At 40.8% G+C, this 27,952-nt stretch overlaps 1 protein-coding gene across 2 annotated transcripts in view; it reads left to right on the plus strand.

Moving 5' to 3' along the window:
• LOC136626006 (ATP-dependent translocase ABCB1-like) overlaps positions 1-21,618 on the plus strand; it is a 55,939-nt gene extending 34,321 nt beyond the window's left edge. For both annotated transcript variants that reach the window (XM_066600691.1, XM_066600692.1), the window contains exons 21-29: positions 2,743-2,826; positions 4,070-4,273; positions 7,849-7,949; positions 9,039-9,179; positions 11,682-11,838; positions 14,233-14,430; positions 16,675-16,881; positions 18,108-18,254; positions 20,022-21,618. In XM_066600691.1, the coding sequence (XP_066456788.1) occupies positions 2,743-2,826; positions 4,070-4,273; positions 7,849-7,949; positions 9,039-9,179; positions 11,682-11,838; positions 14,233-14,430; positions 16,675-16,881; positions 18,108-18,254; positions 20,022-20,219 (1,437 nt within the window). In that variant the 3' untranslated portion in view covers positions 20,220-21,618. The remainder of the gene's footprint in view (positions 1-2,742; positions 2,827-4,069; positions 4,274-7,848; positions 7,950-9,038; positions 9,180-11,681; positions 11,839-14,232; positions 14,431-16,674; positions 16,882-18,107; positions 18,255-20,021) is intronic.
• Positions 21,619-27,952: the final 6,334 nt, after the last annotated feature.

A 27,952-nucleotide genomic window follows, 5' to 3' on the forward strand; every position in this document is an offset into this window, starting at 1 on the left:
CACGGGCAAAATAAGAATTAAAATCCGCAGCGGATTTTAACTCTTCTCCTGCCTGCGGATCCGCATCCCATAGGGATGCATGGACCACCCGCGGGGTAGATAAATACCCGCGGATCGTCAATAAAAGTGATTTTAAAAAAAATGGAGCATGAAAAAATCCGGACCATGCTCCATTTTCATGCGGGGCTCCCGCGGGGACGGCTCCCGCGGGCTTCTATTGAAGCCTATGGAAGCCGTCCGGATCCGCGGGACACAAAAATCAGATTTTACTCACACGCTCCGGTTCTTCTCTTCGCCGCGGCGCCATCTTCTCTCAGTCGCGGCCGGATCATTTTGCTTCGGCCCGGCGCATGCGCGGGGCACGTCACCGACGTCATCATGCACATCCGCCGAGCCGAAGAAAGAAGATCCGGCCGCGACGAGAGAAGATGACGCCGCAGCGAAGGAAGTATCCGGAGCGTGTGAGAGGTGAGTTAATTCTGATTTATTCCTATTTTAAGCGCTCATGTGCGCGGGGCAGGAGGGACCCGCTACGGATTCTCCATGGAGAATCCGTAGCGGGCCTGATTTTCCCCGTGGACATGAGGCCTAAGGGTCCTTTTACACCAAGCGAGTATCATTTAAATGAGCGAATAACATCAGAGTTCGCTCTGGTAGTCTGTTTATACAGGCAGATTAATCATTCAGTCATTCACAGTTCGCTGTATTATTTAATAAGAATAACTGAATGACCGGCATTTAAAGCGAACGATTTGTGAACGAGCCAACGAGGATTTTTGCAGAAAATGGACAACGGCAAAATGAATGATTATTTTTTGACATTCGGTCGTTGGTGTGCATTTAGACTGAATGATCATTTACTTTCACTCTTTGAATGATAAGTGTTCTGTCTAAAAGAGCCTTAAAAGTTTTTTTTCTGGCCATTCAGGCGTCAGATTGAACAAACAAACAAAAAAAAAAAAACAGTGCGCCAAAATGAACAGCTTGGCTGGTGTAAAACATTGTAAAAGTAAGAAATAGTGGCCAGAAATATCTTACAAAGTGCATGGCTTAATTAGATGTGTACAATCTAACAGCAGTCAGATACAGTAAATGTCAGTTGGTGACAAATACCGTGTTTCCCCGAAAATAAGACAGTGTCTTATATTAATTTTTGTTCAAAAAGGTTTACCTTTTTTACATGTATAGCTGCCTAGACACTATTTAAATTGACTTTTTTAAATTAACTGTTAGCAGGGTTTAATTTTAGAGTAGGGCTTATATTTCAAGCATCCTCAAAAAGCCTGAAAAATCATTTTGCATCCTCAAAAATTCTGGAAAATCATGCTATGTCTTATTTTCAGGGTATGTCTTATTTTCAGGGAAACAGGGTACATTAGCATGCCTCCAGTAAGTAGCTTTATGCATAATTGAAGGCCTTTGAAAGGATAAATGGAATACATTATGAAAATATTAAAATATCAGTTTAATGGCTTATTAATAATTGTATGTAACAAAATCCTATTTATTTAATAATTATATCCACCGACATGTACATACTGCCTCCACTCTATGGAACATGTATACAGCCAGTTTTGTGGATTGTGGCCCCTGTATTCATTAGTTACTTGAACATGATTCAAATAAACTCTTTTAAATCGTGTAAAACGTAGTACAAATGGAAATGAGTAAATTGACCATCAGCTGTGGTCATGTGCTAAACATAGTAACGTAGTATGTTAAGCCGAAAAAAGACAGATGTCCACCCAGTTCACCGTATTTTACCTTCCAATGTTGAGCCAGAGGAAAGCAAAAGAGATCCCAATGAGGCAGAAGCCAATTTTCCCTATTTAAGGGCAAATTCGTTCCGGACTCCAATCCATGGATGACCGAACCTTCTGAATTAATTAGTGACTATAATCTGTAATATTGTATTGCTCAAAAAAGGCATCCATGCCCCTCTTGTACTCCTCTACCGAATTTGCGATCACCATGTCCTCAGGCAGAGAGTTCCATAGTCTCATTGCTCTTACAGTAAAGAACCCCCTTCTATGTCAGTATAGAAACCTTCTTTCTTTAGACAGAGGGTGCCCCCTTGTTACAGTCACAGTCCTGGGTACAGTTAGATAATAAAGGTCCTTTTTATACAGGATAATTGTTGGGCGCCTCAGCACCCAACAGTTGTCCCTGTGATAATTGCTCATATAATGGAGGTGGATTGGACTGGGGATCACAGGAAGCATGCAGTCATTCATAGGCTAATCGTCATTTGATTTTTATCAAATTATCATTCCCCGTTCAGTCGCAGCTGGCATTAACGCTTAACGATTACTGTTCGGCTTACCATGATCCACCGAGAATCTGAACAATTTATGGCTGCGTGTAAAAGGGCCCTAACTATTTAGTGCATTCAGATGTAAAGTGTTTGTTTTTCTGGTTTAGCTTTTTATGGCTAACCTTTATCACTTATCTACACATTTATTCCAGATATAGCCTTGCAATTCCTGTTTGTTTTAGTTGATATTTAATTACCTGAGACTCTCAAACCTTATTAATTACTTGCATAGTAAAAGCAATTTAGCCGGCCGGCATATACAGTGGGATTTAGAGCAAATAAACCATTCTGCTCGCTTAAAAACCTCTTGTGGGGCACATTATAATAAATGTCTCAAAGGTCAAGGAAACTATTTTTTAGGACATAGAAAAGACAGAGGAAACATGATTGATATTCATTTTGTACTTAATGCATGTTTTTCTTAACAGGAAATTGGGTTCTTTGATGATCATGCAAATGCCGTTGGCGTTTTGCTTACCAGACTTGCAACAGACGCATCTCAAGTGAAAGGAGTATGTATAAATTATACACTTCATCTTAGACTAAATATGGACTAAGCATCTTCAAAGTAGATGATCTGTTTATACATGCAATTTCATTCCATTTCTCAACATTTATTGAGTATCTGAAATACATTCACACTTCATATATAACCTTGAGTCTCACGCACATGGCAGAGCCTTCATATGCAATCAGAGGCATTCGAGTGTACAGTAAAACAAAATAGACTTCTATGAGTGCCATATCATTTGTTGGTAAGAGCAGGGAGCAGTTTACGGCTACCTGGTAGAGTTCTGGTTTTGGCCCTACGTCTTGATGGATAAAGTGCAATACAGATGTTGACCCAAGACTTCAATATACAACTGTCTATGGATACCTCTTGCTTCATCTGCTGATAAGGGCCTTGGTCTCGATGGATCAAGACTAGAGATGAGCAAGCGTACTCACTAAGGCAACCTACTCAAGCGAGTAGTGCCTTATGCGAGTACCTGCCCGCTCGTCTCTAAAGATTCGAAGGCCGGCGGGGGAGAGCGGTGAGTTGTGGGAGTGAGCAGTGGAGGAGCGGGGGGGAGAGAGTGAGAGAGAGATCCCCCCCCCCCCCCCCCCCCAGTCCTGCCCACTGCTCCCCGCCCCCCGCCAGCACCCGAATCTTTAGAGATGAACGAGCAGGTACTCGCATAAGGCACTACTCGCTAGAGTAGTTTGCCTTAGTGAGTAAGCTCGCTCATCTCTAATCAAGACCATGTTGTCCAATTAACTGCTTTGATGTATTCAGAATTAGGAAAAGATAATACAGGAAAAATTAACCCTTTCCAATCTACTGTCTGACGTCTTTAGACATTCTGATTGAAGGCTGTGCAGCTCTGATGTTGGAAGATGTCCGGCAGGGTATTCTTACTGTATATTACTGGCCGCTCTGTTATCAGGGGCCTCTCCAGCATGTTCCATGCCGCAGTACTGGCTCTCGCCAGCAGATGGTGCCATTGTATAAAGGCAGAAAGAGAAAGCCCCCTAGGAAACCATGAATCCAAAATTGGATTGCAAAGTGTTAAGACATGGAAATGACTATTTCATTGCTAATTTTTGTTTAGTGCATTTACAATTTTTTATATTTTTTATTTGACTTCTTTTGTCTTTTTGGAAAATTAAAATAAAATTAGAATCTCTTCAGTAGAAGGAATAGCAATTAGTTTTGTTTTTTTTTACACTGCTCTTTTATTTATCATATTAATCACTTTATTTTTTTGTCTTTAGGCCACTGGTAGTCGAATTGGACTGATGACCATGACTGTGTGCACTCTGCTGGCAGCGATCATAATTGCATTTGTGCACGGCTGGCAGCTAACACTGCTTATTTTGGCTTGTATTCCCTTTTTGATTGGTGCAAATTTTATTAGAATGAAATCGATGGTTGGCCATGCATCAAAGGATCAAAAAGCATTAGAAGAAGCCGGAAGAGTAAGTCCGTTTAATTGTCAAAATGTGATAGAAAATTACTCAAAATAGCAAATTCTGCTCTCAATTTATTTTATGTATAAAAAGAATTGGGAGATTAATTAAATAATCAAACACCTGGATAGTTTAGGACGACAATTTATGAGGATACATAAAATATCCTTTCAGGACAAAAAGCTACATTTCATTAGGGAAATTAAAAAATGTTTGACAAATTTGTAAACCAGCAGTATGTGATGCGTGGGAAGTTTCATTTGTAACACATTCCCTCTTTATTATATCTGTCGAATATAAAAGAGACTCTTTGAGATTCACATCGAGATACCGATCCATTTAATTCAAATAGACAGTCTTATTATTTAAAGCAACCACCGGATGTTTGGCAATGATAGAGTGAAGAAGCCTATTTAATTTAAACTAAACCAGAGAAATCAATACTGTAATGGCACATGTGCTTGTATTTTTTACAGCAATATAAAACTTTATTACCAATCGGTTGATGAGGAGTAGAAGTGTATAACTAAATTCAGTCCCTGGAAATAACCAGTAGAAATATCCCCTTACTTATGAAACAAAGGTTATATTTAAAGTTTTAAAGGGGTTGTGCCAAAATCTAAAAGTTGCTTCCTATCCAAAGGATAAGGAATATCTATACAATTGTCAGGGGTCTGATTGCTGGAACCCCCACCAATCATGAGAACTGAGGTCCCCAACAGAATGGAGATGTGTGCTGCCACTCTATTCACTTTCCTGAGACTGCAGGGGATAAGAAAGTGCTTGGCAATCTTTGGTAGTCCCATTGAAATGAATGGAGCAGCAGTACACCTGCTCAGCCATTGCTCCATTCACACAGGAGGACGCGTGATCATAGATCTTATGATTGATTGAGCTTCCCAGTGTTTGGACCCCACTGGTTAGATAGATGTCCTTAATCCTATAATAACTTTTTTAATCTTGACACAACCTCTTTTAAAGGGATGAGGTATATCATCAGATAATATTATCCGCAACACTCCATCACATAAAGGGTGCAACTTTTGAAAATGACCCATATTGCAATTTCTCAATATATTACAGTGGGACTGCTGATCAAACTCAAGGCAACTTGTCAGTTTAGGTGGTGCGGAGTCCAGGGAGCCCCTTTCCATGCTCATCCAGACCCCAGTTCCTGCGCCATCCCCCAGCACGTGCACACAAGCTTGACTCTTTACAGAAGGCTGTGCATGCAATCCCATCCAACTCTATGGGAGTGCGCGCACAGTCTTCTGCAAAGAGCCAAGCTGGTGTGCACATGCTGACTTTGTTGTGGGACTGGGAAAAATGAAAAGAAGCTCCCTGGACTCCATGTCTACTAAATTGTAAGCACCAAGTACTTATAGTTGATGACAGGCTGCCTTTAAATTGCATCTGCAATCCCACTGTAATATATTGAGGAATCTCAATATGGGTAATTTTCAAACGTTGCACCCTTTAAGAGTTGGAGTGTTGGGGCTAATATTATATGATGATATACCTCATCCTATTCACATATTACATCTATAGTGATACCCTCTAAAAGGCATAATCTCCTTTTACTATGGATTTATTGACGTTTTCCCTCATTGACTTCAATGGAAAAAAAAAAAATTAATTAACTGTTTAGTCTTAGGTTTTAGAAACATTTCCTTGCATCTCGTTAACATTTTTAAGACCATTTTAGTGTCCTTGTATAAGACAGCCTAATTACAGCAGACACTTTACTAAATATTCCCCGCAGATTGGATATTCTCGCTCCCAAAGGATCTAAACCTGCTGATCCAATTTGCAGCCACTTTGTTGTCAAAAATGATGGATTGAATAATCCATAATCATAACAATAAGTAATTGGTGTTCTGCAAAAAGTACATGCATTCATTAAATAGTGTGGTCACTCGCTGTGTCCTTTGGATAAAAACATTGTTTTATTTCAGAAGAAAGTCTGTAAATGATTTAGAGGAGTCAAGAGTGAGAATGAATATTTCCTTCATACAACGTCTGCAGCAAACGCGTACAATGTCCCCTAAGATACATTAGAAATGAACTATGCCAATAGCCGTTGCTTAGGAGCAACTACTATAGCAGTTCTTGCTAAATTCCGATTTAATAGGTGCACAATTCTGCATAAATGCCTTTGAATAATGTATATAGGAGCGCAACACTTTCTGTACATTGTTATTGCTCATAGAAATTGTGTGTGATGGAGGCCTAAATCGAAGCTTCTAAGTTTAATGACACCCTCTAACCATATACATCATTCCTAGAAGTGGTACCATATGGGGCAGAGGAACCTCTAGGGCTGCAACTCACAAGAGTGAAACCCCTTGTGACTGGTGGTGTAGATCAGAAAGGGTGTAGTCTCTCCTTAGGGAGGAGACTTATAAGGCCATGCATGCCCTTCTGGAAAAAATATATGCAAATGAGAAGATTGAACAATGTCTTCACAGCGCCACCTATTATAGGGTACCATTACTGCAACTCCATGTCAGCCCTTTTCACAAGCCTTATAACATTGACTAGGAATATAAGTCAAAGCCAGAGTCTTCTCTGGAAGGGAAAGATCACCATTCACAGACAGACTGCTTTGGGGTTTTTGTCCCTCATCAGTCCGCTGTAGGTTACTGGATGAGAGGTCTATAATGTGGGTCAAAAAGGATATGCTTGCTCCAGAATCGTAGCTTGAAGCTGCTGGGCCCGCATGCAGAATCAGTAACAGGGCCCCCAAATATAATGCTTTATTCATAGTACTGTGCTTCTTAGATGGAGAAAAGTGGCCGTATGGGGCCCCTAGGGCTCCTGGTCCCGGGAGCAACCGTGTCCTCTGCATTCCCTATAGTTACACTCCTGGCTTGCTCCTTAGGGAGAACACCTGGAAGTCAGACTAAAGCTCACATTTTGCTCATACAGTTCAGGTAGGTATGTATTTAATGAAACAGTATGGCCCAAATGTTATGTGAACATGACCTACCAAACCAACCTCACACAGCAAAACTACACTTGAATAAACTGATCACCAATGAGGACTTGCATTAAGCAACAATGCTCCACAGCTTAAAAGAATTATCGCACCAAATGAAGGACTCAAGATAGGGGATAAATAGCTATTCAATGGGGGTCCAACTGGTGGGACTGCAACGATCCTATGAATAAGCGTCCTAAAGATTAGTGCATAAATGGAGCAGTGGTCTAACATGCACACTGCTCCTCATTAACTTCAATGGGACTGTCGGAGATAGCCCAGTGCTTGAATTCTCCTAATTCGGTTAGTCCCATTAAAATGAGTGGAATTCCAGTGCACATACTCAACTGCCGCTCTGTACATGCAAGACTCCTTTAACTTGCTAAAGGTTGATAATTGTAGAAGATAGTCCATGTAAAGATTGGAAGTGTTTAGGCTGGTAAAGGATTTCTATAGTTTTTTTTATAAACAATGGGATCAAAAGTGCAACAAAATGAGGATATTCTGAAATTCTTGAACTTTAAGAGAGTCGTAGAATATATTTTGGTCGTAATGATAATAGATTCGTCTGTATGTGTAAAGTATAATTATATTTTTCCTGCAGATTTCCACTGAGGCAGTTGAAAATATAAGAACGGTTGTTTCCCTGACAAGAGAAGAGGCATTTTATAATAAATACAATGAAAGTTTAAGCGGCCCCTACAAGTAAGTAGCAGCATTGGTTAGAAAAATGGGGAACCTACAACTCCATTTGCAATTGCATAAAATACAGTGAAATAACTGCAAAAGAGCATTTTTTGAGAAGTCCTACATGATGTAGACCAGATTTCTCTGAGGGGAATTTTAAAATTGACTAGATTGGACACTTCTGTGAGAAGATGTAGACTGGATTTTAAAATTTCCCCCTATATTGTATGTATGGTATATTGGACTCTTCTTTTGAAGACCACCCTTCGAGATGACTACTCATTCAAACTTTTTAGGTCTATTTCAGTATTTCCCAAATTCCAGTCTTAACAACCCCCCAACAGGTCATGATTTGTGGATATCCCATAGAGAGAACACCTGTGGCAATGTCTGAGCACTGACAACGATTGCATTGTCTGTGCAATACTATGGAAATGCTGAAAACTTGACATGTTGGGGTTGTAAAGACTGAAGTTTGGGAATCCCTGGTCTGTTGGCTATCCAACTTTGCGTTAAGGTTGTGTTTGTGGTGGTTGTACGGCAATCCTTCCCTTTCTTTGTATAATGCAGCTTGCATATGTTTTTGACATTGCGGCCATTATACGAACGCGTTCTTCCAGTGTGTATTATGTTTAGAATTACTTCAATGGTTGGCTTTCACCCTCCAGGATCAATGTTCCATTGAATATGAATGTGCTTATTAGAGATGAGCGAACCTACTCGGCCACGCCCCTTTTTCGCCCGAGCGCCGCGATTTTCGAGTACTGCCGTACTTGGGCGAAAAGATTTGGGGGGCGCCGTGGGTGAGTGGGGGGTTGCAGCGAGGAGTGGGGGAAAGAGGGAGAGAGAGGGGGCTCCCCCCTGTTCCCTGCAGCTACCCCCCGCTCCGCCACGCCTCCTCCCACCCCCCGGCGCCCCCCAAATCTTTTCCCCCGAGTACGGAAGTACTCGAAAATCGCGGTGCTCGATCGAGTAATTACTCGAAACGAGTATATTCGCTCATCTCTAGTGCTTATGGATTAACATGATTACATGAGGATATAACCTGTAGACAGTACTGCATAGCCAACCACTGACAAGTTTTTTCTCTTTGACATTTTGCATTAGGGACTCATTGGCTAAAGCTCCACTGTATGGCTTTACTTACGCACTTTCCCAGTCAATAAACTACTTTGTGAATGCAGCTGTATTCCGCTTCGGAGCCTGGCTGATTGCACATTGCTACACGCAATTTGAAAATGTGTTCATGTAAGTACTGAACTCAAAGAGGTCTAAGAATGTGGTTTTATCTTTCTTTCAAAAAGTTATGTTTCAAGCATACCAACTGAGAGTTAAAAAGGTGGTTTCCGGGATAAGAAAAAAGGTTCATCTTCCCCCTTACCCCCCCCCCCCCCCCCCCCCAGAAAATTGCAACACCCTTGTCCAAAGGTGGTCTCTAGTATTGCAGCCTATGGAAATCAGATGTAGTACTAGGAACGGTCCATAGTAGAATGGTGCTGTTTTTGAATGAAAAGAGAATTTTTTTTCTTATCCTGGCTAACCCCATTAAATAGCAAATTCTGTATTTGCAGCATCTGTATACTGTGTATTAAAGTATCAGTTTATTCTACGGAATCTCCTTTAATATTTCTCTCTTTCTCTCTCCCCTCCTGTCTCTCGCACATGCTCCCTCTGCATAGTGTATACACACACGTGCTCCTATGCATGGGGACCCAGTTGCAGGGACATATGTGAACCGAATGTACTCTGTCTCAGGGTGTATTCACACAAGTGAGCGTGATTTCTGTCTGAGAAACGCGCCCCAGAACACGTGCAGCAGGGTGTTTTTCTCACAGAATGCATCACAATTGCAGGCTAGCAAGTGAGAAATTTGGACCGATACCGTGCCTGTTAACCTGGGATTACGATGCGGTTTGTGAAATAAACGCATTGCATCACAGTACATGCGAGAAAATCACCTGTTTCAAAAGGAAAAATAAAAACAAAGCATTTCACTCGCGTGAAAATCGCCGGCAGTGTGATGCGATTTTTATTTGTCCGCGATTTTTCTATCTTGGACCATCAGCCTGAGAGAAAAATCACTGATGTGAATAAAAAGACTGGATTTACATATGTTCCTTTTTTACATGCAAGTTCCATCTACAATGTAATCGGACAGAACTCGCATGTGAAAATCCCCAGTGTGAATTTGCTCTCGCTCTCGCCCTTTCAAGTTTTCTTGCTTTTTAGCGCTCGCCCTTTTCTTTCTTCCTCTTTTCAGCACTCGCCCTTTTCTTTCTTGTTCTTTTTAGCACTCGCCCTTTTCTTTCTTGCTCTTTTTAGCGCTCGCCCTTTTCTTTCTTGCTCTTTTTAGCGCTCGCCCTTTTCTTTCTTGGTCTTTTTAGCGCTTGCCCTTTTCTTTTTTGCTCTTTTTAGAGCTCGCCCTTTTCTTTCTGGCTTTTTTTTGCGCTCGCCCTTTTCTTTCTTGTTCTTTTTAGCACTTGCCCTTTTTTTTTTCTTGCTCTTTTTAGCGCTCGCCCTTTTCTTTCTTCCTCTTTTCAGCACTCGCCCTTTTCTTTCTTGTTCTTTTTAGCACTCGCCCTTTTCTTTCTTGCTCTTTTTAGCGCTCGCCCTTTTCTTTCTTGCTCTTTTTAGCGCTTGCCCTTTTCTTTTTTTGCTCTTTTTAGAGCTCACCCTTTTCTTTCTGGCTTTTTTTTGCGCTCGCCCTTTTCTTTCTCGCTCTTTTTAGCACTTGCCCTTTTCTTTCTTGTTCTTTTTTAGCACTCGCCCTTTTCTTTCTTCCTCTTTTTAGCGCTTGCCCTTTTCTTTCTTGTTCTTTTTAGCACTCACCCTTTTCTTTCTTCCTCTTTTTAGCGCTTGCCCTTTTGTGTCTTGCTCTTTTTAGCGCTCGTCCTTTTCTTTCTTGCTCTTTTTTGTGCTTGCCCTTTTCTTTCTTGTTCTTTTTAGCACTCACCCTTTTCCTTCTTGCTCTTTTTAGCGCTCGCCCTTTTCTTTCTTGCTCTTTTTAGCGCTTTCCCTTTTCTTTCTTGCTCTTTTTAGCGCTTGCCCTTTTCGTTCTTGCTCTGATTAGCGCTTGCCCTTTTCTTCCTTGCTCTTTTTGGCGCTTGCCCTTTTCTTTCTTGCTCTTTTTGGCGCTTGCCCTTTTCTTTCTTGCTCTTTTTAGCGCTCGCCCTCTTCTTTCTTGCTCTTTTTAGCGCTCGCCCTTTTCTTTCTTGCTCTTTTTAGCGCTTGCCCTTTTCTTTCTTGCTCTTTTTAGTGCTCGCCCTTTTTTTCTCGCTCTTTTTAGTGCTCGCCCTTTTTTTCTCGCTCTTTTTAGTGCTCGCCCTTTTCTTCTAGTGCTCCGTCTATAGTATGTGCACTTATGCAAGCGACCTAGTCGCAGGGACACGCACGAACAGAATGTACTGTAATACACTGCATCTCTTTGAACATTTCATTTCATTTGATCTAATAGAAACTTGCTCCATTATTGCTATTCATCTTCATATTCTGTGTGGTACTTCTGCCTAATTTCATTTAATTGGTTTATTTTGTTGTAGACTTCGCAGTGAAGTGAGCACAATGCAGCATTAGATCAGAAGTCACTTACGATTTGAATACACTGCCACTGATAGTGTTTACAGTCTAGACTCGCATGCTTTATCATACTGTACTTCTGCACAACATGCAGCCTTTCTACTGGCAAAATAATTACTTAGTAACTATTATTTTTGCATTGGAGAGCTCATTATTTTTGTTGTCTTATTACAGTGTATTCTCTGCAATTATATTTGCGGCTATGAATGTTGGGCAATCCACATCTCTCGCTCCTGACTTTGGAAAAGCCAGGGTATCAGCCCAGCGTATTATGAAGCTCCTGGAAAGGAAACCGGCAATTGATAGTTATAGTGAAGATGGTGATAAACCGGTATGATATTAAAAATGTTTTGTTTTTGTTTTTATGAAAGAATTGCTTCTTAAGCAAATAGTTAGGATTATTAAACATATAATTTAATTTATTACTTCCTGCCCCCTTGTCTATATATTAGAGGACCCATCAACTCTTCTGGCATATCTATAGTAATAATTGAATTTTCCATGAGATAACAATTCTGGAGCATCATTTTACGTGCTGTTCACCTTTTAAAAACCTTTTCTACTGGGTATTATGATTTGGGTGTATCCCAACACTCTGACACTGTCCAATCAGTGCTGACAGTATCATTGTAAGGACACACCCCTTTGACTTAAGCAAGGGTAACACCCAGTTGTCAATTTATTCATACATATTCATGAGGAATAACAAAAGAACAGCACACCATAGAGTTCTAAGAGGAGATGCTCCAGAATTGCATAGGGAATGTTCACAACAAATTTTAGCCTTCCATTGAGCGTATAATGTTTTAATACAAAAAGTAAAAAAAAAAGGAATTGCTTAACGTACCTATAGACTATAGTCTTGCGTAATTCAAAAATGCATACTTTTGACTACCTTTTACCTCCTTTATGTTTTTATATGTTTTCTTGTGGGATAGAAAAGCACAGCACACTATTTTTTGTGGTCACCTGTTCCACTCATTGATCACCCTCACTGTCAGAAAGTTTTTTCTAATATCTAATCTGTGTCTCCTCCCTTTCAGTTTCATCCCATTGCTTCTAGTCTTTCCTTGTACAAATGAGAATAGGGCTGATCCCTCTGCACTGTGATGGCCCTTCGGATATTTGTAGACAGCTATTAAGTCTCCCCTCAGCCTTCTTTGCAAGCTAAACATTTCTAGATCCTTTAACCGTTCCTCGTGTCTTTAATGTATATGCTTAAAAAGTACATGCTTAAAAATTGCATATATTTTGTATGTTTTTTTTCCATGTACATTTTATTGTATATGCTAAATGTACATTAAAGATGTGGTGTGAACATGTCCTTAGAGGAGAATGGGAGAAGTTACTAAAACAGACATATCAGAAGTAGTGACAGCTACTCTTTAAAGGCTTGATTGCTATCTCATTAGCAAGGTCAGATTTCTCATCAGCAACAAGATTTACTTGCAACAACACCATTTAAATCAATTTGTTAACTTAAATTACCTCTTACATCCAATACTGTGGCTTCTCCAAACACATTTTAAACCCTGAGAGTGTCTTTATGTAGCTCTGTTGCTGAGTACAAAGCCAAGGCTTTTTTGCAAAGACTTTGGGAAATGCATACTGAAGTCTTCCCAGGATTTTTAAGGAAGAGTTATGGTGCCCATATACAGATTGAAACAATAAATATGACAAATATGTTTTTTTTAAACTTTCGGTGAAAACTGATCTTGGTCATCATGTATATGCTGTAATTAATGCATGACAAAGGTTAATAGTTTATTGCATAATGGGCTGGGCTGCTTTCCTGATAATGTAACCATGAATGCCAGGATTTTTAACCTAGAAGGTCACAATCAGGAGAGACAAATTTTTCAATGATTGTTGTGCTTCTTGAATAAATTGCCAGAACTTGTGGATTAATACCCCATTTTCCTACCAGCTGAATGTTTCTTAGGCCTCTTTCACACGGGGAGCTAGGCGCAAAAAAATCACGGACTTTGATGCGGCTATTAGAACAAATGGTTTCCTATGGGAGCGTTCAGATGAAGAAATTCCATAGGAAATCATTGGTTCTAACAGTTGAGTGTTTTTTTACGGCTGCATTCCCACAAACGTATATTGGCTCGGTTTTCACGACGAGCCGATATAAGTCATCCTCATGTGCAGGGGGGGGGGGGATGGAAGAGCCAGGAGCAGGACCTGAGCTCCCGCCCCCTCTCTGCCTCCTCTCCGCCCCTCTGCACTATTTGCAATGGGGAGAGGCGGAACAGGGGCGGGGCTAATTCTTCGAACTTAGCCCCACCCCCATCCCGCCTCCTTTCATTGCAAATAGTGCAGAGGGGCGGAGAGGAGGCAAAGAAGGGGCGGGAGCTCAGTTCCTGCTCCTGGCTATTCCATCCTCCCCCCCCCCCCCCCCTGCACATGAGGACGACGTATATCAGCTCGGCGTGAAAACCGAGCCGATATACGTTCGTGGGAATGCAGCCCACGGGCATGATTTTCGCATGCCTAGCTCCCCATGTGGAAGAGGCCTTAAAGGGTTTTTCTTTTATAGACATTGATATTTTATGGCTATTATACATGATAAATATCGGATTAGTAGAGGTTGAATGGCTTGGATTTCCTTTTTAATTAATACAATTATACTTGATGGACCTATGCATTGTGTTGTATTAGATTGTTTAGTTATATGAATTATGTTACCAGTAATGGTGAACTATTTCTGTTTGTCTCACAGAATACATTTGAAGGAAACCTTGAATTTCAAGATATCAAATTTGTGTATCCAACAAGACCAAAAGTCCAAGTTCTCCAGGGGCTCAGTGTAAAAGTTTCTAAGGGACAAACGCTTGCCTTGGTTGGCAGCAGCGGATGTGGAAAAAGTACTTCTGTTCAGTTACTGGAGAGGTTTTATGATCCAGTCGAAGGCACAGTGGTAAGATATATATGCAAAAGTGACAATTTACTGTAATGGTTCCTTCGCACCAATCTATCTAGCTCTCATAGAGAGTATTTCCTATGGGACAGTTGCCATTTTACTATCGCTTTAGGAGCTCCCTGCAGGCATTTGGAAAATGGCATGTTATTTTCGTCTGCTGATCTGTTTCTCACCCACACAATGTTCTAAAGTTAGAAAAAAGTTTGCAATATGCATTTAATAAGTATGTGGCTTTATTTTGGCCAAGCAAATCCAGTTCATAATTAGCCTCTAATTATATAGAGCAAGATGTAGAGACATGACCCCCATTGCTAAAAAACGAAAGGCTAATTCCACTATTTAGTCCAGTTCTGATTAATTTTCATATGCAAATCCTACTTTTATGTGGTTTGTGTTCAGTATTGTATTTGGCAGATACCGTTTTAATGGGATTCAGTGTGAGTCCAAAAATCTAAACTGTGGATTTTGTAGTCCTAATGATCTATCTGTTTACCTAAATGAGTCAAGATCTCAGGTGTAAATGGCTGCCGCATTGTCATAGATGCTAAATAAGTAAACATTTAAATACTGATCACAAGGTGCAGAAAGCTCATCCAGAAGATGATTCTACCTAATATGCCTGGTGCCTAATTTACTGATAGGTATGTTAATGTGCAAATCCTTAATTACAGTGATGGGGAAAAAAATGCTATTTCACAATTTTTTTTCATCCGATTTTATTACTGCTTGAATAGTCTCATCAAATTTTAAAATGGGCTTTGAAAATTTACAAAATGACTGTAATTGCCATTTCCTAGTTGTATGGATTTGCACATTAATCAGACATTTGTATTTTATCAGTAAATTGTAATAGGCTCTATAAAATTAAATACTTTACTTAGTGGCTCGTTCAGTTAACATGGTCCCCTTTTATATTTATTGCTTTGCTAATCTACTTAGTATATTTACAATGGTTTATGCTTTTATTATGTTGGAAACCAACCGAATGCATTTGGTAAGGAAAAAAGCACTGCTCATGGAGATTAGTATATATCAATTAGGCGATATGTAGGTAATTTGTGCAATGGATGATGCAACCTAACAAAACCATATCACTTAAAAGGAACATCTTGCCATGACTACCCCCTTTTTAATTTTGCAACTGCAGGAGAAATGTTATACATGCCGACCATGCAAATGAATGATTACCCATGTAGTTCAGTCTCCTAAAGGGGACACCACTTTTTCTTAGTAGCTTTTAACTCATAGAGGTGGTCGGAGTGGGAGATTTCTTATATTGGCTATAGAAAGGGATTGCCTTCAAAGCTAGCAGCATCTTAAGACCCATTTACATGCAAAGACAATCATTCAAATGATTGCAGGATCGACAGTTTTGGCGATCATTTTGCATAAAGTGTTAATGGAGACTTTAAATAAAGTCTTAATGCCATTAACATAAAGTATATAAACTCCATTTGCATGTAAAAGGGCCTCTAGTAGCTGTTTGCAGAGCACAGCATGTGGTCTGAGCTCTGCACACAGCTCCATTGTTCTTGCACAGGCTGTCGGCTGAATACAATGTAATCTTTGACTCCTGTGTAGAACACAGCTTGTGGTCCCTGTTATCTCTCTCCAGCTGAAAGATGGATTTTAAGCTCACCTTAAAATCATCGTTCAGCTGAAGAGTGAACAATGGTTGCGTTTACACGCAACGATTATTGCTCATATGCCATCGTTTGAAAGAATTTTGAGCATGCGTGTAAATGGGCCTTTAATTGTAGATCTTGTTACTGAATCACTGCTAAAGCTACACATGTATTCTTTCATATGGATTTTAGTGAGCTTAACAGTCACAATCTGTACCAGATAACAGTAAGAATGGTGCAGTGTGCTGCTTTCACATCTGCGGCGGGGATTCTATCTTCCTGCTCCATTCGGGGAGCAGGAAAGGGGAATCCCTTGACCAAATGTGTCCGTCTTATGATGGAATGAAACAGCACCTTACAGACTCCATTGACTATTATGGGGTCCATTTGGTTTGCACTCAACTGCCTGTCATTTTACTGAAAGAGACAGCACTGCACTTTATGTCACATCTGTGACGGAACTTCCGACCGGAGATTCCAACGCAGATATCAAGCCAGCCTAAAATTACTCTGCATGAAAAAGTCAAAGAATTGGATACAATGTATCTAGTATGTTAAACTGAATTTTGATTAGCACTAGTTTCTTTTAATAACCATTCTGTTACTCCAATTACAGTTTGCAGATGGAAAAAACACAAAGAATCTGAATCTGAAATGGCTGAGGTCCCAAATGGGAATTGTATCTCAGGAGCCTATGCTGTTTGACTGCAGCATAGAAGAAAACATTCAGTATGGAGTTCTTGACAGAGAAGTGGATCATGATGAAGTTGTTGAAGCTGCAAAAGCTGCAAATATTCACACTTTCATAGAGAACTTGCCTGATGTAAGCACAAACTTAATATTTATCTGATGAACTTGTTCAAACCAAAGCTAGCCGTAGTAGATGTTCACCAATGTCTATCGGATGTATGACCATTTGATATGTTTTTATGGTACTTCAAGAAAGCTGAGAAAATCCAACAATGCACATCAACATTCCAATAGATTATTAGTAAAGAGAATTGGGGATAAACTAATAAATACAGGGAAGTAAAAAAAAAAGCTTAAACCTCACTTCCGCCTCTGCATCATAAGAACAACCTTGAGGCCCGGGAAAACACTTGGCCTGTGCTTATTGCTATTAACATTGTTTCATAAGGCACCCCGGAGGAAGTGGACCTTTAACAGGTTGAGAGGATTACATTATGCTGCATTGTTTGTGGCGGTATTGTTTAGGTGTGGTACAGTGTAGCTTTTATTTTACACATATTTCCAAGGACACTAATGAGTGTATGTGGCCCTGTGTATCATTCTGCAACAAACATACATACGTATCCATTGCCTGGAACTAGAGATGAGCGAACCTACTCGGCCACGCCCCTTTTTCGCCCGAGCGCCGCGATTTTCGAGTACTTCCGTACTCGGGCGAAAAGATTCGGGGGGTGCCGCTGGTGAGTGGGGGGGGGGGGAGAGGGAGAGAGAGAGGGCTCCCTGCTACCCCCCGCTCCGCCATGCCTCCATGCGCATCTTTTCACCCGAGTACAGAAGTACTCGAAAATTGCGGTGCTCGATTGAGTAATTACTCGAAACGAGTAGGTTCGCTCATCTCTACTTGGAACTTTTCGCCTTAACACAGTCATGCAAAAAAACCTGCTTTGCCCTATGTATATCCTTTTGGTAATCCAGCATCAATGCTGTCTTTACTAATTAGTACTTATTGGACAAGAAAAAGCAGCGTTCTGTCCGTATAAAGTTAAAAAATAAAGACACAAAAACTAAAAAAGACTACAAAAATATACTAGTAGTAGATAGAAAAGAACAGGCAGATGGTTTCTTTCATTTCTGTAACTTGCTAAAGAAAACACATCTGTTCTTATTTTTATACAAGGCTCCTTTTTTATGTCTATTCACCCACATGCAGACTTGTCTAATCACCTGTATGAGCCCAAAAGTAGAACCGCAGCATGGTGCCCGCAGCACAAAATGAAATACAAATAATTAAAAATATGAATGTAAGAAAGTTAATTTGCATTGCAAATGTAGTGACTGTGTCCTTATTCTCCCTCCTAGAAATATAACACACGGGTGGGAGATAAAGGAGCCCAGCTTTCCGGGGGACAAAAGCAGAGAATTGCTATCGCTCGAGCATTAATTCGAAAACCAAAAGTTCTGTTACTGGATGAAGCAACATCTGCGCTTGATACAGAAAGCGAAAAGGTAAATTCCTGCTTGCCACAATTAACCGACTGACATAAACATCAACACGGTTCTAATTTCATTCTGCGTATTAGATTGATAGCAGCACTTGATATCCAGTATCAATATTATATGCCTTGTCACTTGTTGATGCCACTTGTTCATTGCTATACTCATAATACATTCAAATGAAATTTCCAGAGACTGAGATTTACGTATGTTAAAACTCATGATGAAATTGACTTGACATCTACGCATAGTTGAGTAGCTAAGTTCACATCTGTGCTTTGGCTTCCGAACAGAACAGAGGCGGTAATATAGTGCTGATCTGTCCTACAACAGAACCAAAGGGCAACCGATGGATATCGTTGTCTGATAATGGAGTCCGTTCCATAAAGGTTCTGTTGCATGCTGTGCTAGTCTTACTGTCAAGTGATGGAACCATGTTGCCATGTAATAGTAGGAATGGCCTAAAAGGTAGTTTTAGTTGGCAGATTTCAAAATTATAATGGGAAATGTGGCAATGAGGGACTTAGTTGGGAAAGTTCATTCTACTAGTTGCCTCGCTTACTAGCTTTCCCACTTTTAACATATTAGTTTTAGTCGTACCATCCAATTTATCTGGAATTACTCTTTATCCAATCAGATGACCAGATGCTCGCTATACTATTCAGAACAAAATTCCAGCATTTGGGATACCTTGTAAAATTTTATACTTTTTGTTTTTATTTTACATGAGATCTATTCGGACCACTACTTATACATTTCAAACTAGCATCAGGTCCAATATCTATGCAATCTACAGCTATGACCTATCATTGTTATGACTAAGGGGCTAATCATACTGCCATATTTTGCCTCTGTTTTTTCTATGGAATACAGAAGTGTGTCCCTGGCCTGATTGTGGGTCTATTGACCCAAACTCCAAGCATCATATGGTTCTACGATCCTTGGATTAGGAGACCTGTGGTCAGGCCAGGAAACACTTCTGTATTCCGTATGTAAAACAGAGGCAAAATATGGCAGTGTGATTAGGGCCTAACTACCTGATGGTTTGAAATGCATAACTGGTTGTCCATGTAGATCGTAGAGGCACTATCCTTTCTACAGACTTTGCATAAACCAATTGCAGGAGTGAATATACGAAACTTTGTAAGGAAAAAATGCCTCTTTCTCCTGCACATTCACTCGCAATTCACTACTAAGATCTATCTTTGGAAAGGCAACATGGATCAACTCACTGCGATATTGGGTTAAATATACAGCACATAGACGTCTAAGAAGTGAGGATGAGGAGGAGATACTGCTGCTTGCTAGTGAGTGTTTTACAGTCTCGTCTCAGTGCTGGATTCACAGCTGTACTGCTGTATAATGTCCACCATGCTGCTGGTGGCTAGTGAGTGTTTTATAGTCTCGTCCCAATGCTGGATTCACAGCTGTACTGCTGTATAATGTCCACCATGCTGCTGGTGTAGTTTCTGAGAGTGCGCTGCAAAGAGATAGGGATGCAGGATCTCTGCTTTTGTGTGTTGTGTATGGGAGACATAACTGCTAGTCTCTACCCACTCTAGAGCTCAGATCAGGGACGACTGACAGAGATTCTGCATAAAGGAAAACTGGTAATATATGCAGAATACAAGGGTTCTTATGATGAGAAATAGTGCTATTACGTGTGCATTATTTCAGTGTTTTCTGAAAAGCCATTTGAAATTGCACATAAACTTTAAGCTCCTTTTACCTTCTTGCAGCAGATTAAAATGGTTTTAACCATTTATTTTTTCCCCCTAGGTTGTCCAGAAGGCTTTGGACGACGCCAGACAAGGAAGGACTTGTGTAGTGATTGCTCATAGGCTCACCACAGTACAAAATGCCGACATCATAGCAGTAATTCACAATGGACGGGTCATTGAGCAAGGAACTCATCCTCAGCTGCTGGCAAAACAAGGCGCCTATTATGCCCTAGTAAATTCCCAAGTCACTCACTGATTTAGGGTTATTTATGATATACTAGATTTCATTCTAAAATGGAAACCCTGAGTGGTCTCCATGCTTGCTGAGCAAGAAATGCATCAGTGCCTTAGAGTTTAGCTACCGCTGGCGTAGTGGCCAGACTGGACTCGCTGCATCAACCGAACACTGTTCTGGTCTGGAAACTGTACCTACTGTACTGAATTATTGACTGTATCTTGTGTATCAGCCCGTGGTTGGGGATTGTTTTTTTACTTTTTGGTAAAATATCCCATATAATGTTCATTGGCAGGCTCATTTTTTTAATGCAGCCTTTCCAAAGAATAAGGTGGATATAGACATTTTTGGAAAGTGTGTTTAGTCTTTCATAGTTTATATATTTATAGTAAAAATGAATAGAAATGTTTTTTTTCTTCTAGTTTTTATTAAAATGTTAGCGTATTCAGAAATTGCGTGGATCTGTAAATTTGCACTTGGACCATCTCTTCCACCTACAATATCTATCATTCTAAAATCAAACCTAAGTGACCTAGAAGGACATTCTATTTGGTTCCACAACGGAACTATTTATTAGTTGTATGTAGCAATCTGTGTTGTAGCAATCACTCCAAGTAAGGCCTCATGCACACCTATAGTCATACATGCAGGGGTGTAACTATAGGGGATGCAGTTGCACCCGGGCCCAGGAGTCTTAGGGGGCCCATAAGGTCTCTCTTCTCCATATAGGGAACCCAGTACTATGAGTAAAGCATTATAGTTGGGGGCCCTTTTACAAGTTTTGCATTGGGGCCCGGGAGCTTCAAGTTACGCCTCTGCATACATGTAATGTGGATCAGTGTTGTATTGCTCTATAGTAGGGTGTTTATAGTTTCCTAGGGGCCAAGCTGTAACTTGTTGTGCCTCTGATTTCTTACAGAGGTTCACTAAGGCTTTATTTCTTGCTGTCCTTTAGAATCAATAAGGAAAAAGAGTGCTGTATTATGAAAGCACCCTATGGGCTCCACGTGTTGCCTTAAAGGCATGAGCCCTTCCTGTAACTTCACTCCACTTAGCGATTTTGCCTTTTTTGCAAGACGAGGGGCAAAAATATAACTTTACATGTTTTGGAGATCTACATTTCTGGTAACTTTCCATCAATCAACATTTGACACTAATGGTGATGTCAGACAGAAGATGGCGATTACCTTCCACCGAATGTAGGTCTAGACATTCAGCTGCCTCATACAGCAAATGATATACAGCCCTTATCTTTGCTAAAGAATCTATTACTGCTGCTCTAATGTGCATTATACTTGTATTATGTCTCATGTTTTTTTTAATATTACAGTTGAATTTATGAAGTTTGTAAATGGTGATGAAATATTGCCTTTTCAGCTACCAGAAATTGTAAACTATTAAACGTTTTTGTTGCATAAAAGTTTTTTTTTCGTGATTTTGTTCACGTGAAATACAGAAAAGTAGGTTTATGATATTTTTAGAAGTTGCTCCATTTGTTCATAAATACTACGCTAATTGCCCAAAAGTGTGGACAGCGTGTAAAATGTAAGTAAATGCAAAGAAAAGAATGTCATGTTTTGGAAATCTCATCTAACCATATCTAATTCACAATAGAATATAGAAGACATATGGTCCTGCATCTCACTAATACAACCACAGAACATCAGCGATGCAGGCTTTTGAACTGTGCGCTGATAACAAGCTAGATGTCCTTCTGCTCTTGAGTCCGCAGGACACGGCGTCTGTGGTTTCCAAAAGAGTTTCTCATTTGATTAATCTGACCACAGAACAGATTTCCATTTTGCTTTAGTCCATTTTTAATGAGCTTTGGCCCAGAGAAGACGCTGGCGTTACTGTATTGTGTTGATATATGGCTCCTTCTTTATATGGTACAGCTTTAATTTGCATTTGTGGATTGCACAGTGAACTGTGTTCACAGACAATGGTTTGAGGAAGTATTTCTGAGCCCATGCAGTGTTTTGCATTACAAAATCATGCCTGTTTTTAATGCAGTCACGCCTGAGGGCCCGTAGATCTCAAGCATCCAATATTAACTGTCGGCCTTGTACCTTGTGCATATGAATTTCTCCAGATTCTCTGAATCTTTTGATGATAATATATACTGTAGATGTTGGAATATTAAAAGTCTTTGCAACCTTATGTTGAGGAACATTTTTCTGAAATTGTTCCACAATTTTTAGATGCAGTTTTTCACAGATTGGTGAAGCTCTGACTATCTTTGCTTCTGAGACTCTGCGTCTCTAACATGCTCTTTTTACACACAGTCATGTGACTTAGTAGAATGACTCGGAATTGTAAGCCAAAGCCAGAATCCATACACAGACTGCTGTTTCAGGGTGATTATCCCTCATCAGTGTGCCATAGGTTTCTGGCTTGGCTAGTGAGAGGCCTATAGACACGGGTTAGGAAGGGTATTGCTTCTCCTTAGGCTAATTTCACACAGGTGAGCGCAATATTGGGCTGTGACACTCTGCTCAATATTGTTCTCCAGAACATATGACTTCCCAGGTGGCGCTCCAGAGGTATTTTTCCATCTTCCTTATTTGTATAAATTACCTAGAGTAGCTTGAATGGCCTTATAAGTCTCCTCACTCACCTTCTAGGTGTCCTCGCACACTTTTTCGGTGCTCCTCTTAAGGAGACCCGATAACCCTTCTGACCCACAACACAGGCCTCTGACCAGCTAAGCCAAAAACCGACTGACACTGATGAGGGGCAAATACCCCAAATAAGCTGTCTGTGTCGGGTTTCCTGGCTTGGTTTCCTATTCCCAATCATTGTTAAGACTTGTTAAAAAGTCACATTGATTTGAAGGAATGCTGCCATCCAATAGGTGGTGCTGCAGAGGTATTTTAACCTCTTCCTTCTTTGCATACATTTCTACGTGAAACACTGAACAAACAATGTTTAAACGGTGCCTGAGGCGGTGCTGGTTTTTATGCCAGCTGAAACTGAACGATGAGCAAGAACTTCAGAATCTCTCATGATTCAGTCGTTGGCTCATGTTTAGGGCTCATTCACATATGCGTCAAAATAGTGCATGAGTTAGCTGCGTAAAAAAAATCACAGCTAACTGCACTAAAAATCATGTGCCTTATTAGCGTTAAAATCAACCATTTACACAATCTGGAGTGGAATGTTGCTGAAAAAATAGGAAGAGAGATGTTTTTATTCCTCCAGCCAGCACAAAACCTTCACTACACTACATACAGTACATACATACAATGGGATGTTTAGTTTAACCCTGCTAATCTCTCTCCACCCTCCCATTCCCATTGTTTAGCAGTTTAAGATAAACAATTGTAATGTTTAGCTAGTCTCCCTCCCCTCCCTGGTTATCCAGCTCCAGTAGGAGTTTATGGAAACTCCTGTGCATTGTGCACCAAAGATAAGTTAGGCCCTATTTTTTCATGCAGCAGGGAATTTCATGTGCGGGATTTCAGTCCTGTATGTCCTATTATTTTAGGTGCATTCTTTTTTTTTTCTTTTTTTGTTTGTGGCTAAAATTCCTTTGAATGTTTTCCCTTGTGTGAATGAACCCTTTAGCTGAACGATTATCGTTCCGGGGCTTAATCTACACCGACCCCCCCCCCCCAACCCAGACAATAAATACAAGATTCTATGAGTCTATAGGGTGACAGTAGTCACTGAGCGTATCTGTCATCTAATAGTAAGCAGAGCCACACAATAGAAAATCACTGTCACATCAGAGAAATTAAGGAACGAGTCTCTGCGTAAACGCGAAGCCTGATGACCTTTCTGCTGACATGGCGCACTGTGGGAATCATTTCTTATTTAATGACAGAAAAACATTTCTATTCTATCCAGCAGATCTCCCACCACACATGGTTTATAGCCAAGAAGGTGTGGGACCACCTCATGTCTCCCTCATTAGCAAACAATGTGTTGTAAGAATATGAATGTTTAAAGCTGGGTTCACATAGGGCGGATTTGCAGCATTTTTTCTGGGATTAGCCAGCCATGTGGACGAGATTTGTCAAAAATCTTGTGCACACGGGGCGGCGAATCCATTGCGGCAAAGTAGGCAGAAGCCAGATTCCCGGTGCGCTGCTTGTCCATTCTTTTGTTTTTCTGCTGCAGCCTCACTCTTCTCTATGGGAGAGCTGGCCACAACAGAAAAGCATGCAGTGAAGCCGCTCCAAAACCCACGACTAAGTGCCGTGATTTGAAGCTGCGCTTTCCTGGCGAAAGTCTCCCGGTTTTTCGCTGCGGCTAAACTGCGAGATTTCCGCGGAGAATATGACCTGTGGTAACCCAGCCTAATATTGGAAGGCATTGTTTGCATAAATACTGTAACTTGCTCCATGATAGGGTTTAACTCTACATATATTTTTCATATCATTAACCCCTAAAGGCTAACTTCACACGGACAAGCACGATATGGGGCCATGAATCCTGCCCCCCATATTGCGCTCACCATCATGTGAATTCTCTGAGGCGTTTTCATGTCAAAACAGCTTCGCATCCCAACAGGGATGAAGGGAACCTCTGCCGCGGCTGGTAGCCACGATGGAGGTTTGCAGAGTTTCTCACATTGTTTTCATCTGATCTGTAAGGGGAGGTGAAATTACTTACCTAAGGCCTCCGGCAATGTTCCCCAATGGGATCTTTATCCGTGGACCTTTCCCAGCTTCAGTGCATGCGCCTGTCGGCAAAATGGCAGACGCGAATGCAGAGGCTGGGGAGGGCCCGTGGAAATTAAAAATCTCCCTACTCCCACCTGGAGCATTGACTGGTGGCTTTGTTGAGTGGTCCCCGGTCACGTTCTACCTTAGGCCGGTCTTACACAAGCGGATAGAAATTGCGGATTCCGCATGCGTTTGTTCCATGGTAATAAGTGGATCAATCAAATGCATTGAATTCAGCTCACATTAGCGGGTCAAAATTACATAATCCACTCGTAGAAGGCAGCAGATTCTATTATACTGCGGATATCCGCAACATAGAGCTCATTGTGTATGGGTTCCGCAACAGAACCACATTGTGTACGGACTGCGGGCACTCTGGTCATTGCTAAGCGATGGCACGGGCAATATAAACAAAAAAGGTGCACTGTGCATGACCGCCTGTGTGAGTACGCAGTTGTGCGCAGTATATTACGCGGCCATGCGCAGGGCCGGGGTCACAGCTGGGATCCGCTGCGGGCATCTTCAAGCGGATTCCACATACGTCTGTGTGAGCCCGGCATTATTCAGACCGCTACCTGTAATCTGTAATTTACAAGGAGCCCCGGGAACGCTCGCCTTCCTGCAGTTCCAGGAGCAGCTTGTTAAGCGCCCTCTGTGTGAGACCGCCGCACCTCAGCAAGCATATGAAGCCTCACAAGCGCCACTTTCTACACCCCATCCCCGCAACTGAGGTCAGGAAATACTCCACAAAGAAGTGTTGGGTTTGCAGCAAGCAAGGGAGGAGGATGGATGCCCCATGTGCCCATCCCAACCAGGTCTCCGTAATTACCCCTGTCTTTGGACATACCACACAGCTTAAATTATTACCTTTAGGGAATGCCAAAAAGGAGGGGATTATTTTTAGGGAGTTAATTTTTTTTTCTGCACAAGTGAGCAATGTGGCCTGGAATTATTCAGTTGTGCCCTGAAATCCAATGGGTATACCCTTCATTACAGGCCTAGAAATGTCTCCTATAAGTACATCGGGGCCACATTCATATGTATGCTGTATAAAAAACTGTTTTTAAAATGACACAATTGCCAAAAAAAATGTAAATCATAATTTATTCCTTCAACTTTGCTTAAATTCGTTCAAAAAGTGTGGATGACGTCCTACAGGGAGTGCACTCTCTCTGTGAACCTTTTGCATGCTGTGATCTACATTGGTTGCGGCATATAAGGGGTTAACAGCAGGGATTGCTGATCTCAACAATCCCCGCTGTTGCAGTGGGGTGGCGTGAGATTACACTTAAGCCCGTGCTATCCGTAGGATGTAAGTTTACATTCTGTAGCGTTAAGTACTATGCGTCTAGTGGAATTAAGGGGTTAAAAGGATTGACTTGTAACTTTTTGAAAATTTAAATGTCAGGTGCAAATGTGATGAAATAACAAATCAAGCAGTACTTCTCCATCCTCAACAATCCAGTGCAGCAGCCGGCACTACATTTGTTGTGTCTCCTTCCATCTTTATGTTCTACTCCTGGGTGAGCAATCGAGCCTATATACCTTGTTTCTTATATAGTTATATCAATCTTGGTTCTTGGGGGGAAAAAAAATCCACCTTTTAAGCATTTCTTTAACTGAGCCTCTACGCTCTTTCATGCCAGATCAAATTTCTTTATTTTTGTTGTTTGCATTGTCATGTTCAAAGAGCCATAACTACTTTTTACGTTTTCCTGTCTACGTAGCTGTTAGAGGGCTTGTTTTTTGCTGGATGAGTTGCATTCTCTTAACCCTTTGCAATCCAATTTTGGATTCAGGGTTTTCTAGGGGGCTTTCTCTTTCTGTCATTATACAATGGCGCCATCTGCTGGCTAGAGCCAGTACTGCAGTATGCAACATACTGGAGAGGCCCCCGACAACAGAGCAGCCAGTAATGTACAGTAAGAACACCCTGCTGGACGTCTTCCGACATCAGAGCTGTAAAGCCTTCAATCAGAATGTCATTAGACGTCAGACAGTGGATTGGAAAGGGTTAATGACACCATTTTGGGGGGCATATAACCTGCTGATGAACTTCACTTTTTTTGAGGAACAAAGAAAAAAACCCTCAAATTTGTTGTTTTGTTTTGTAGTTTAAATCTATGTTGCTGATTGTGTAGCCCAAATAATATATTAACTTTATGGGGCGGTAAATTTATTTATACCTTTTTTAAAATTTTAAACCTAAATTACTTTTATTTTCTTTCCATTTCCACTTTTAAAAAGTCTTTTTTTGTGTGATACTATCCAGATCACTATTACTCTATAGGGCCTCTGTGGGGGCCACTATTATGGAGGGACTGTGGGGGCCAACTATTACTATACAGGAATACTACAGGGACCACTATTACTCTATGGCGGGCACTTTGGGAGACACTATTACTTTGTCTGTATGTTAAAGAGAAAATATCACCAATTTTTTATTGCTTACAACCAGATAGTGAAACATTTTCCACTTTTCTAATTTGTTTTTATTTTCTGATTGTAGAATTTTTTTATCCTGTGACTATGGGGGCTGCTATTTTTCCTGAGCTGCATTTAGAGAGATGCTATACTGCAGTCTCAGCGACCCACTGACTTGTATGGGAGACCGTTCTAGACATGCTCTCTCACCTGTGGAGGGGTCATTTTGCACAGAGGAGGAGCAAATAGTCACAGGTTATACCTCTTGTGAATGATGGATCCTGTGTTATCTCCATATGGATGTCACCTGTCATATCAGGAGGTAACAGACTAGAATTCGGCTCAGTGTGAAGAATTCAGGATTTTATGATTTATTTTTTTTAATATAAATTGTGACATAAAGTTAAAAAAATTATCAAAACTTCTTAAAAAATATGTTTAAAATAACAGGTTGTTTTCTGATGGCGCATTCCCTTTAAATTCTGAAGAGATGAGTCATGGCTGAAATAAGTCATCATGCTGGTCTGGGTCAGATGGAGAATGAAAATAAAAGTGAATAAATCATATGATGAATCACTGTATCTATTTGCACTAAAATGATAAGGTTATATACACAACCCGGCAACGGAAATGGAACCTGTGCATCCAGGCAGCAAGCTG

Source organism: Eleutherodactylus coqui, chromosome 4, assembly GCF_035609145.1.
Source record: "Eleutherodactylus coqui strain aEleCoq1 chromosome 4, aEleCoq1.hap1, whole genome shotgun sequence".
NCBI classification, from domain to species: domain Eukaryota; kingdom Metazoa; phylum Chordata; class Amphibia; order Anura; family Eleutherodactylidae; genus Eleutherodactylus; species Eleutherodactylus coqui.